Genomic DNA, 13,269 nt, shown 5'->3' with positions numbered 1-13,269 from the left:
ATGTTTCTCTTTAACTTGTGCTTTTAACACATACATCCTTTGTTTTCATGCTGTAAAACCTCAGAAGACATTACTGTCTGAAACGAGTTCTCAGTCCTCAAAGTCTCCATCCCTGGCCTCCAAGCAGCAGCATCAGCCAAGTGCCAGCTCGATTTTGGAAAGTCTGTTTCGGTCCTTTGCTCCAGGAATGTCCACCTTCAGAGTGCTCTACAATTTGGAAGTAAGAAGTCTCATTTTTTTTTTTCATTTCATCCGAGCTGTTTTTGTTTGCACATTCATGTTTTAGATGTCAGAGATAAGTATTTTTATTGGATGATCTGTGAAAAAGTTAGTTTTGGGGAAAAAAACGTAAAAGACAGAACATAAACTGAACCATCTTGGGTTTTCCTGGGCTTAGAAAAGGCTTAGTTTTTTTTTGTTTGTTTGTTTTTTCCACTTTATTCCTGTGCGCACTGTTAAACTCACAAAACCACTTGTAAATTAATAATGAGGAAGCCTTATGTAATAAAATATGCCATTCTCTTCCTCTGGAAGTTTAGCGAGTCTATTTAATACAGTTGTTATCCTCAGCCTTCTTGTTATTGAATGCATCCTAACTTTAAAAAACGATTGTAATTTGTTTTCATAATGAAGCTGTGAGGAGTTTGTCAGAAAATACATTAACTTTATCATTTCAGGGTTTAAAAAAAAAAAGCTTTTGGAAGAATTTAAGCAAAAGAATATTTTTATTACCCTCTTTCCAAAAAGTGGCTTTAAACTAGTAGATTTAGTTCAATAAACATTTACTCTTTAGTGTCTGCAAGTCATTGTGGTAGTTAAAGGAGTACAGTTGAAAAGACAGGGTATCTGCTCCATGATGTTGAGTAAGATCTAAGAGAGGCTGCGTACTCTGAGTCGTGAGAGCAGAGTGGTAACGGGCAATGGGGGAGAGTGAGCAGGTAGAAACACTCTAGTCTTGGAGGGTGAGAGGTTAGACCTTCTTGCCATTTTAAGTCTGGAGGAAATAAAGCCCTAAGTGATTTTGCTTTGCCCCAAGTTTTATTTCATCTGGGGGTCTAATTTAGTACATAAATATATTCATTCATTCTTCTGCATCACTTGTTGCTCTTGTGGTCAAGCTGTGCTCTTTCATATTGGCCTTAAAGTAATCATTCTTGGGAAGAAATGTGTTGGGCTCAAAAGGAGAAAATATTTAGTAAATGTTTTTAAAAGAAAGCTTGTCTTTATTTAATGTGGGCATTGAAAAATACATGTATATGATATTTTAAGACAGAAAATTGCCCAGAAATTTTTGGCCAGTTTAAGCTTATAAATTTTGCAATACCTGCCAGATTTGTCATTTGGTTTTGAATGGTTGTCTTAAAAAAAGTTAAGGTGTAAACCTTAACACTCACATTGAGAGCACCCAGAAGAGCAGAGTGGTCCAACCATGAGTCTCACTTGTCATTAACTACCTGGATTGCATTATCTTAGAGCCAAAGGCCAATAGTAGTAAAATACCTCCAGCACAATTTCAGGACTTTTGATTAAGTGGGAATTCCTTTGAGAGGTTGTTTGTGTTTGGCGGGGGGCTATGGGTTATGTTTTGTTTTTGTTATTTTTGCTTTAGACAACACAAAACATTTGGAAAACTGAACACTTTCAAAAGCACTCATTTTGGGGCACCTGGGTGGCTTAGTCAATTAAGTGTCCGACTCAGTTTAGGCTCAGATCCTGATCTCAGGGTTGTGAGATGGAGCCCCACATTGGGCTTTGTGCTCAGTGTCTGCTTGAGAGTCTCTTTTCCTCTGCCCTTCCTGTTCATGATCTCTTTCTCTCTCTTTCTCTTAAGTAAATCTTTAAAAATCTTTTTTTTTTTTAAAGCACTTCTTTTTACTGAACCCTGAAAGGTTAATTTCTTTGCATTTTAGTCTTCAAGTTACATTTGCCTACTAGGAAGCTTTAAAGTGGCTGTTCCAGATACTTATTCCTTTGAAGAAATCTTCCACCTTCACTAAATTGCTGTCCATTAAAAATGGGGAATACATGTATGTGGCTGTCAACTCACAGGAAGGGTTAGAAAAGCAGAGGGCTCCCTTCCTCCCACGCAGTGCTGATAATCTGAGACTGACGAGCCTGTTTCCCAAAGAATACTTAGGAAGAAAAAAATTCATAGAAACCTTTGCCAGAATAGAAAAGGATCTTGAGTGTATCTATTTTTTTTAAGATTTTATTTATTTATTTGACAGACAGAGATCACACGTAGGCAGAGAGGCAGGCAGAGAGAGGGGGAGGAGGAAGCAGGCTCCCTGCTGAGCAGAGAGCCTGATGTGGGGCTCTATCCCAGGACCCTGAGATCATGACCTGAGCCAAAGGCAAAGGCTTAACCCACTGAGCCACCCAGGCGCTCCTGAGTGTATGTTTTTAAAACCTTGGAAAAATTGAGGCAGTGGGTTCCTTTTCTTTTTCCTTAATTTTTAAATCATAACAACCAAATAAGCAGTTGGTTGCTAAATACTTAATAAGTATTTACTAAGTATTTCTTTTTTTTTTTTTTAAGATTTTATTTATTTATTTGACAGACAGAGATCACAGGTAGGCAGAGAGGCAGCCAGAGAGAAAGGAAGGGAAGCAGGCTCCCCGCTGAGCAGAGAGCCGGACATGGGGCTCGATCCCAGGACCCTGGGATCATGACCTGAGCCGAAGGCAGAGGCTTTAACCCACTGAGCCACCCAGGCGCCCCTACTAAGTATTTCTTTTTTTTTTTTTTTTAAAGATTTTATTTATTTATTTGACAGAGATCACAAAGCAGGCAGAGAGGCAGGCAGAGAGAGAGGAGGAAGCAGGCTCCCTGCTGAGCAGAGAGCCCGATGCGGGGCTCGATCCCAGGACCCTGAGATCATGACCCGAGCCGAAGGCAGCAGCTTAACCCACTGAGCCACCCAGGCGCCCTCCTACTAAGTATTTCATAAGTTATCTGCCATACCAGAATTTTCAGTTTTTTCCTTTAGGTACATATGTCAGTGCCAAAATGGGGACAGGGATTTAGGAGGGAGGCACATCTGGGTTCGAGGTCACTTAGCCTTTTGGGTCTCAGTCTTTGCTTGTAAAGTAAAATACATACCTCATGTAAGAACTTCCTTTTATGCCTACTGTGTTGTATGTGGTCAGTAAATAGTAGGAGTTTCAGAATCATTATTGGCTCATCTAGCTTTTTTTTTTTTTTTTTGAAGATTTTATTTATTTGAGAGAGAGAGTGCACAAGCAGGGTCCAGGGCGGCGGGAGAAGGACAAGCAGACTCCCCTCTGAGTAGAGAGCCCAACAGCGGAGCTGCATCCCAGGACCCAGAGATCATGACCTGAGCTGAAGGCAGATGCTTCACTAACTGAGCCACCCAGGCACCCCTCAGCTAGCATTTTTAAGGAATGGGCTATTTTACAGAAAACTTAACCTACTTTTTCAAAAATATGTCTAACATACCACATCATCTTATCTAAGCCTGAGACATCCAGCTTTGCTAGTTTCCTAAAAAGAACATACAAGCTTTCTACAACAAAACAGATTTTTCTTGCTAACTAAATAGAACTTGGAAAACACGATTAGTTCAATTGTGAAGCGTCAGCCTCCTCCTCCTGGGGGCGGGCAGGGAAATAATATGCAGCACTTACTGATACTCAGACTCCAGTTATTGGGTTGTTTTACTTAGCGAGGGAGTCATTTCTGCTGAAAATGACTATCTATTTGAACTATCTAATTGTGCCTTTCTGTTTTCAAGGTTCTAAGCTCCAAACTCATGCCAACAGCTGACGATGACATGGCAAGAAACTGTGCAAAATCCTTCTGTGAGAACTTCCTCAAAGCAGGAGGATTGAGGTTAGAGTTTCACTGTAAAGTCAAATGAATTGCAAAGAATGAATAAAGTTATTGTGAATAATTTCTCCTGCCGGGCCTTGGTGATTCCTGTAAGGTGTTGTGTGAAGTGTCATGAGAGTTATAAGAAGAAGGAATGGTATTTCAGTCTTTGGAACACTTAAATTCATTTTATGAGTTTTGGTTATTTGAGGAACTGGCGGAAGCACATCTCCTTCCCTCCGGTAGTGGGAGAAATTCCTGAGGAGAGGAGAGGAAGCAGATCTGTTTCCGCTGATCCCGCATCAGTCTGACACCGGGCAAATTTGATTCCTGGTAATGGTTTTGTAAGGCCTTATTAGTGCTGGCAATGCAGAAATAACTTAGATCTCATTCCTGCTCCTAGAGCCTCATGATTTAACAAAGAATAATAAACCTTTACTACAGATATCAAAACAGGCTCATAAAAAGTGCTTTGGGTAGGAGGCAGGTAGGGGTGATGGAAGAGTGCACTTAAAACGGTGACATTTTCATGAGATAATAAGATTAGGAGAGGACGTTTGAGCTGGGAATTGAGAAAAGAGCAGGAGCAGTATTTCACGGGGAAAGGGCACACTAAGCCAGAGGGGGTGGGATGAGTAAAAGCACCATGGTGTGTGGCCTGTCTTGGGAGCCATCATTGCCTGGGAGGCTAGAGCAAAGGATGAAGGAGAGAAGTATGTAGGAAGGGTCACCTTGAGGAATTTCAACATTCGTGTATAGACCATGGGAAAACGGAGGTTTCAAAGCCAGGAGTTGCTTGGCACAATCACTTTGGCTGCAGTGGAGACGATGAATAAAAAAAGTGGGAGAGAAGGAGGCAGGGAGAGCCATGCAGTGGCCTTGAGAAGAGTGTCAGTGGTGAATGTTGGGCAGCAGTAACCAAGATTTATAAGGTAACGTAGGCAAGTCTTTATGTCTAGAAATAGGGGAGGAAATGTATCAACAACCCTGTAATTCCTTGCGTAGGAGAGGGAGGGAACGGGGAACATTCAGTCCACGTTGGAGGAGGACGGAGGACATGGGACACAGAGAGAGATGAACGCAGTTGAGGCACATGAAGTGAGGAGCGGAGAGTGGCATCAGAGACGTGGGGGACACAGGGCAGGGGTGACGGTGACTAGAAGGGGAGAACAACTGAGGGGAAAGATTGCTTTTCTGTTTTGCTTTTACCTTAGGGAAGCCTAGGTTGTCTTTGCAGGCTGACTAAAGAAAGATCAAAGGAAAAGGGATAGTCATAGGGCCAAGTTCTCCTGCCCTGGAAAGAAGCAGGCCTGCATTTCCTCGGGCGAGGAAGGAGGGAAGGCTGGAGGACAGTTGCAGGAATTCCCCTGGGAGGCCTGGCGGGGAAGAGGCTGGGCCAAGACCCAAAGAGATAAAGGGAGTGGGGCTGAAAGAAGCCCCAAGCCGGTGGAAGGCCTTCTGCCCGGAGCTTGATTTCATTTTCAGAATCGCAGAGGTATTCTCAGTGAAAACTCATTTCCGATACTCCCAATCACAGAGCTCTGGAATAAAGCCATATTTACTGCTGGCTTAGTTCTGCATGTCAGTTAATCTGCATGCCAGGCAGTGTTCTGAGCACTGAGAACAGAGCAGCGAACAGATCAGAAAGCACTCCACGTGCTTGTGAAGCGTACTGTGTGGAGGGGAGAGAAGCAGTAAAGAGGTAAAGGTAAAAGCATATGCCAGCAGGTGATATAGAGAAAAATAAGACAAGAGGGAGTGGACAGGGTTGTGATTTTCAGTAGGGTGATCAGGGAAAGTTTCACTGATGGGGTGACATTTTTACAAAGATGTGAAGGAGGTGAGGAAGGGAGACTTGGGAATCCCTGGGGGAAAGCCATCCAGAGGAGCAGCTATTGTGTCCCTGCGCAAGACAGACCCAGTGCCTTCAGAGACCAGCAGGCCCATGCGGCTGGAATAGTGGGAGGGAGGCAGAGTAGCTGACATGAGGTTCCAGGCATACCAGACGTCAGCTTATGGGTCTTACAGGTTACAGGTTTCTGGCAAGACTCTGCCTTTTCTTCTCTCTAGGAAGTAGGAAGCCATTAGAGGGTTTGTGCAGAGGAGGAGCTCCATGATCTGGCTGAATATTTTAAAAGGGTCATTCTGATTGATCTTTTGAGAATAGATTTTGAGGGTGGAGAGGTCAGAGTTGGGAGCAGGAAGAACAGTTAGGAAGCTTTTTTAATAAGAGAGGTGGTAGTGGATGTGAAAATAAGCTTTATTGAATATACCAAATCTAGATAATGTTTTCTAATTGGTAGTTCTTCTGGTAATGAGATCGTGGAGAATCCGTGAACTCACACCAGTGAATGAGAAGGAGGACAATCCAAACACTCTACCTTTTGGCTAAGCAAGGACTCTGACTCTACGTAGACCAAGAGTTACGGGTATCATAGGAAATTGTTATGGTAGAAACATGTAAGGTTTGTGCATATAGAAGGCTCTTCTAGAAATTTTAAGTAAATGATAACATTTACATGAACAATTAAATTAGTTACAGAAAATTTCCTATGAAAGAAATGAAATCTTTATTAATATCCTGCCTTTTTCTTTTCTTTTCAGCTTGGTTGTAAATGTCATGCAGAGGGACTCCATCCCATCAGAGGTGGACTATGAGACCAGGCAGGGAGTTTACTCCATCTGTCTACAACTTGCCAGGTACGTAAATACAACATCTTAGTCTCACAAGGCAGTACTGCCCTTTATTTCTTTTCCCAAATGCTCATATTGAATAGTGTGAAATGACCTCAGATAAGTCTAGCTTTTTGTCTCCTTTGCAGGTTTTTACTTGTGGGACAAACAATGCCCACATTATTAGATGAGGACCTCACCAAAGATGGCATAGAAGCACTTTCTTCTCGCCCATTCCGAAACATCAGCCGGCAGACAAGTAGGCAGATGTCCTTATGTGGTACCCCAGAAAAGTCATCCTACCGACAGCTGTCCGTGTCTGACAGGTCTTCCATTAGGGTCGAGGAAATTATCCCTGCTGCACGAGTTGCAATACAAGTAAGTGACTTGTGTGTTCAAGAGAGGAGAAGTCCTAAGTGACTTGTGTGTTCAAGAGAGGAGAAGTCCCTCCTGTTATAGGGAGGGGCTGTGCACACATAAAATTTCTTGACACGAATGTAGCCTTCACGGAACCTGCAGTGAGCCGAAGAGAGACCAGCAAGGCAGAAATCGCTGTAATTCAAGGTGGGAAGTATCCGGGGTTATAGGAGAGCTACAAGGCCAGAACATTCGTAGGCCTTCAGGGGAGGTGGAACAGTTGCTTTCACCCGTGGCTGTCGTGGACGATTTTACCTAGGAGGTGGCATTTGCACCAGGCCTTAGAGCTAGATGAGGTGACAGAGAAGCATGGAGAGTTGTTCCCTCAAGAGTGCAGGTGTGAGCAAATCTAGAGAGAACAGAGCCTTGTAGGGAGGGTCACGGGGTCGTTCACGTGGCCCAGAACGTACAGTGTGGAAGAGGAGAAACCGTAAAAACCAAATGAGTGACAGGTATCTTAACGCCTGAGCATGGAGGTCAGGCTCTGGGGAACAGGTAGCGGAAGTACTGAGAGTCTTTGAACAGTCTAGAAGCATGAAAAAGGCTGTCCTGTATGATCGTGGAGGAGAATTAGTCTCACAGAACTGAGACCAGTAAGAAGGGGATGGAAGTCAGCAGGAGGAATGTGTTCAGGTGCTTCCTTTTCTCATAACAATCTTCCCGCCCTTGTTTAGACAATGGAAGTGAGTGACTTCACGTCTACTGTGGCTTGTTTCATGAGGTTGTCATGGGCTGCTGCTGCGGGACGACTGGACCTGGTTGGGAGCAGCCAACCAATTAAAGAAAGTAATTCTCTGTTTCCTGCTGGAATCCGAAGCCGACTCAGCAGTTCAGGTACTGATTTAAAAGGATAAAGTCATTAAATCACCAGGCAGGAAATAAGTTGTGAGAGTTACCTATGCATAGGCTGTTGGGAGTCACAAAAAGGAGGAAGCCTTTTCTCTTGCTTTTGAGCATGAGTAGAAACCCATCAAACTGTGCACCTGAGACCCATGCACGTTACTGTACGTAGGTCAGACTTTCCGGGAAAAGCGTTGATAAGCGCAGGGGAAGTGGGGAAACCAGATCAGCAGAGTTTTTAGCTTGCCGAGTGTTGTAAAAGTGCCATGAGGCCAATAATTGGGGCCATAATAAAATTCATCTGGAATTCCTACCTGGAGAAGTCATTTGCTTGGTTTGGCCAGTTATTTTCTGTAAGGCTTTTATAAATTGGTTTCCCTCTTCAATTTTTATATGTATTTTTACCTCAGAAAAAGTTTTAAAAATGTATGACATTCATGGAGTGAAATGCAGAAATGTTAAACGTACAGGCTTTTTAGGATTTCTACGTACGGATGACGCAGTGAGGTAAGGATGAGGAACATTTCTAACATCTCAGGAAGGCTCATGCCTACCAGGCTATTCTGTTCTAACTGCTGTTACCTCAACTGAGTCTTGTGTTCTAAGTACACTGTGAGTGCCTCCGAATGTGTTTTAAAGCAATTGCGGCCAAATAAAGTGATGGTCTCTCATTTCTTAGACCAGAATGTCTCCTTGCACTCTTTACTTTTACTTGAGGATTCTGGAACACATGAAAAGGATATTATGATACCATGAGGGTCTGGTGGGGTCCGCAGTAACATTCTGCTTACCTGTTCCCAGGAAGCAACTGCAGCTCTGGGAGTGAAGGGGACCCGGCAGCCCTGCACGCGGGCATCTGCGTGCGACAACAGTCTGTGTCCACCAAAGACTCGCTGATTGCCGGGGAGGCTCTGTCTCTTCTTGTTACGTGCCTGCAGCTTCGGAGCCAGCAACTGGGTAGGGAGGAGACTTGTTTGCCCTTCATCTCTTTCAGGGAAAGGCCAGGTTTCCGTTGAGAATTACGCACATTCCATCGTAGGAAAGGTCACACTAATAGAAATGGAAAGGGGTCAAAGCTGGCAGGTAGACTAGGTAGGAGGAGTGATTAGAGCGGCCAAATTCTGAACAAGTATTTATTGAGCACCTTCTGTATACAGAGTTCCATGGTTAGGTAGTAAACGGGCAGTATATCTGCTCTCTAGGAGCTTACTGTCTAGTTGGGGAATGAAGACAACCCAGATTTATAGGTCATAAACTGCAGAATTAGAATTCTGTATCAATCCCTGGTGTATCTGTATCAAACTGGTGATGACTCTAGCATTCAAAGTTACAGAACTGCAGATTTTCCCTTTTATCTTCATCTGTGGGCTTTGGCAAACTGGGACTGTTATTAATCACACTTCAACATTAGAACACCCCAGGGTCCAGCCCCTGGTCACTTTCTCTTCTCTGTCTACACCCCTTCTCCCCATGATCTCATCCACCATCACAGCCCCAAACTCCCTCTAGTGTCTGAATGTGGAACTACAGCCTCGCCCATCACCCTGACACCTCCACTTGGCTCTCAAGAAGACTTCACAGGCTTGACGATGGGTCCACAGCCCAACTACCTAGCTGGCCCATACCACACGTGTTTTCCCAGCTAAAGTAAAGAAGTTTCATTCATCTGATTGCTCTGGCCAAAATCCTTGAGTCCTCCTTGATTCCTTTTTCACACCCACTTCTGTCAGCACATTCTCCTTCCAGCCACGTCAGATTCCGCCCTCTGGTACCATCACTGTTACCCTCCCCTGCTCTGGCATCCTCCCTCGCTCGGGTTATACCTGTAGCGCCTTAACAGATCTCCTGCTTCTACCCTTGCAGTTTATTCTCCACACAGTAACCAGAGGGGATGTTCTGAAATGTAAGTCAGATTGTATCACTCCTCTGTTTAAAACCTGGTAGCAGCTTCTCAATTCCCACTGAGTAAAAGCCAAATCTTTACTAAGGCCAGACAGAGTCCACCCTTTCGGGACCATCACCTCCTGCTCTCCCCCTCACTCACTGTGCTTCGACCTCCCTGGCTTCCTACCTGTTCCTCATCACTCCCAGCACATTTCCTGCCTCAGGGCCCTCACACTGGCTGTTCCCTCCTCCTGGTATGTTCTTCCCCATCTTTCCCACGTGGCTCTCTCTGCCTCATTTCCCACAGGTGTGCTTAATCTCAGCTTCTTAGTGAGACATTCTCTGACCACAACCCTCCTGTCCTCCCAGCACTACCTGAACCCCATACCTCGCATAATTTATTTATTGTGTTTATTGTCATCATCCCTCCCCACCTAGATTGTAAGCTCCACAAAGAGACTTTTGTCCATTTTGTTTCCCACCGAATCTCTCACACCCAAACACTGCCCAGTGTATAGCAGGCCCTCAGTAAATATTTATTCAGGAATGAAGTCTTAACAGTTCCACTTCTGAAAGCCCTGTTCTTCCCTATTATTACTGATTCAGACGACCTGTTACATCAGATTGTTGACTGTTAATGTGTTTCGTGTAATAACCAAACTCGTCATATAAGATAAGGTAGATATAGAAAAAGTTGGACATTTGTAGGACAGTAATGTAGTGTCCGAAATTACTTACTTGGAGCAAGAGTGCTTTTGAAGACACATATAAGAAGTACAAGTCATTACGAAATGTTTAGAACAAATGCTGTAACCGTAGTTCAATTTTCCTATAATTGTTTAGTTTTAGAGATATTTTCAAGTCAAGATGAAATAATTACAACTTCCCTTCAAGCTTTTTATCATTTGTACTTTCATTGTAGAATATTGATAGTTTATCAAGGCAAGACATACTGTTCGATAACTGGTGTGTACAAGGTGCTGTGCTAAAATGTGGGGGCAGAGAGGTGACCGAGACATGGTCCTGCTCTTGGACACCTTGGGTTCTCATGGGGGAAACTCAGAGATGTGGAGGCAGTGGAAAGTACTGAATTCATTTCCAAGTAGAAGAGTTGAATTTCTGCTATATTTAAGCTTAAGAAAGTATTCAGAATTTTTGAAATTTTGAAAATGCATTTTCTAACTTGGTTCCCCCCCTCCCGTCCCCAATTCTCTTTATTCTTCTCACTAGCATCCTTCTATAACTTGCCCTGTGTTGCTGATTTTATCATTGATATCCTGCTTGGATCACCAAGTGCTGAGGTAAGGATTTTGTACATTACATAAAACGTCCCCTTGGTCCTCTTCTGTCCACGGTCCTCTGCATACCTGCAACGCGGCGCACAGGGCGGAAGGCATGGCGTCTGGTCCTCTTCTGAGTCCTACAAAGCCCTCCAAGAGCAAAGTGACCATTTGGACACTCTGCCCTCCTTTCTGTTCTGTGTTCCACCAAAAGTTCAGAGAGTAGTACTAAGACTAACTTGTGTTTGTTCACAGCAAACAGTGTTATAGCTGGTGTGCACCCGCAGCTGGCGTTCAGTGTCACCATTGTCAACATTGTCAAATCCAGAGAGACCAGCTTCAGGCCATGAATTCCCACTAGATTTTATAATTCTGATTTTCTTATTTGACCTTGAAAATTAATTTTGAAATACCTGAAGAGTTTTTTCTTATTTTCATTTATATTAAATTAAATTATGAAACTTTAGAGTAGGAGACTGGAATAATTTGGGGGATCAGTTCTCTGAACACGCTTCTTTTTAATCAGCCCTAGTTTATTCAATGTAAACATTACCAGTAGTGATGAAAACATTCTCATCCTGATAGCCTCCCTCAGAGTGTGGACTTCAGAGGAAAATCACTTTGTAAGCAGTGTCTAAGTGTTGACTGATGTGTGTCCTTCACCACTGATGATGTAATTTCAGATTCGCCGTGCTGCCTGTGATCAGCTATACACTCTTAGTCAGACAGATACTTCAGCTCACCCAGATGTACAGAAGCCAAACCAGTTTCTCCTAGGTGTGATTCTCACGGCTCAGCTACCTCTCTGGTCCCCGACTAGTATTATGAGAGGAGTCAATCAGAGGTATGGAATCTAGATTAAAGTTCATGTTAAACTGAAAGAGAATAATGATTTGTGTGCCGCTCCCCTGAAGTCATTGTTGAGATGACAGGAGATTTTCTCCTTTCCTTCTGTAACATTTGTGTCCCAAACGAGGGCTTTTTAGTTCTTATTATCCCCACTCAGGACGGGAGAGTTAGAGGAAACACTACACTGCCAGGCTTCCTTCCCCTTGAATCACTTCCACCTCCCACCTCCACCTGAGCTGGTCTATCACCCCCAAGAGAAAGAAGAGCTCACCTGAGTGGTGAGAGGCTGAAATTATGGGAGCCCCATCACTTGATGAAGGTCATACTGCTCATGTCTTTGAGTTTGTCACTCAGATCAGCATACTTCCGAACTCCCTATCTAGATGTAGCTGGGGTGTCCTTCTAGCTCTCTCCCTTGGTTTTACAAGTACCCGGGCATGGAGGGAAGCTGTGGTCCAGGCTGATGGAAGGGCTTGGATAAGTCCATTCTGCCCACCCTGCCGTATCTCTGTGGGCTAGCCTGCGTGCCAGGCTGCCCCAGTCTGGGCCCAGGATGGGAGGGAGGAGATCTCACACCCACCTCCACTTTCTCCAACTTTGCTTCACCAGAGAAACCTTGTCATAGGACATGAAAGGTACCACTGAGATGTGTGAAACCAGTATTTGCTTTTCTTATGTATATATTTTACAAATGAGAATTTTGCAAGGGAAGAAATGTTAGAGCCCCAGCCTCCTACATTTGGATAAGTATCCAGAGCCCCAAGTTTGTATCCAAACTTGGTCTGTTTAAGCATACGTAAGCATTTAAGCATAAATTCAGTGGTATTAAGTATATTCTCATTCTTCTGCAACCATGGCCACCATCCACCTCCAGAACTTCTCATCATCCTGAACTGAAACTCTGGACCTGTTAAGTCATGAAATAAAAGGCTGATAAATTCAACTCCACAAAAATTAAATTATTCTGTGTGGAAAAAAATACCATGAAGTCAAAAGTCAGTTCACAGACTGGCCGAATAGATTTGTAATGGGACAGACAAGAAACTCATTTAATAACATATATAAGAAGCTCTTAGAAATCACTAAATAAATGACCCAACAACCAAACTGAAAAATGGACAAAGGACATGAAGAGACAGTTCGAAAACAAGTGTTTTTTTTTTATTTTTTTAGATTTGCTAGAATTTTTTTTTTGCTGCAACAAAATGTACATAAAATTGATCATTTTACTCATTTTTAGGTCTAGAGACCAGTGACATTAAGTACATACACAGTACACATTGTTGGGCAGCTTTCCCCACTACCCATTCCCAGAACTTTTTCATCTCAAACTGAAACCCTGTACCCACTAAACTTTAATTCCCCATTCACTCCCCCTCCCCCATTCTACCCTTTCCAGGTTCATCTGTGTCATGGTTTCATCTCTAACCAAGACTGAAAAATACTTCCTTTGTCTGTTCTTTCTTTTGTTGCCTGTGCTCTTGGCATCATATC

General features: G+C 43.4%; 1 protein-coding gene across 3 annotated transcripts in view; it reads left to right on the top strand.

Moving 5' to 3' along the window:
- Positions 1–13,269, top strand: part of USP24 (ubiquitin specific peptidase 24) — a 134,185-nt gene that overhangs the window by 76,140 nt on the left and 44,776 nt on the right. For all 3 annotated transcript variants that reach the window (XM_032839732.1, XM_032839733.1, XM_032839731.1), the window contains 8 exons: positions 65–220; positions 3,756–3,853; positions 6,437–6,532; positions 6,655–6,883; positions 7,597–7,756; positions 8,564–8,719; positions 10,877–10,947; positions 11,610–11,770. In XM_032839732.1, the coding sequence (XP_032695623.1) occupies positions 65–220; positions 3,756–3,853; positions 6,437–6,532; positions 6,655–6,883; positions 7,597–7,756; positions 8,564–8,719; positions 10,877–10,947; positions 11,610–11,770 (1,127 nt within the window). The remainder of the gene's footprint in view (positions 1–64; positions 221–3,755; positions 3,854–6,436; positions 6,533–6,654; positions 6,884–7,596; positions 7,757–8,563; positions 8,720–10,876; positions 10,948–11,609; positions 11,771–13,269) is intronic.

The sequence above is a fragment of the Lontra canadensis genome, unplaced genomic scaffold, assembly GCF_010015895.1.
Source record: "Lontra canadensis isolate GAN:19392208 unplaced genomic scaffold, GSC_riverotter_1.0 scaffold109, whole genome shotgun sequence".
NCBI classification, from domain to species: Eukaryota; Metazoa; Chordata; class Mammalia; order Carnivora; family Mustelidae; genus Lontra; species Lontra canadensis.
The sequence above is the reverse complement of the archived record's forward strand: the minus strand, read 5'-3'. Positions and strand labels throughout refer to the sequence as shown.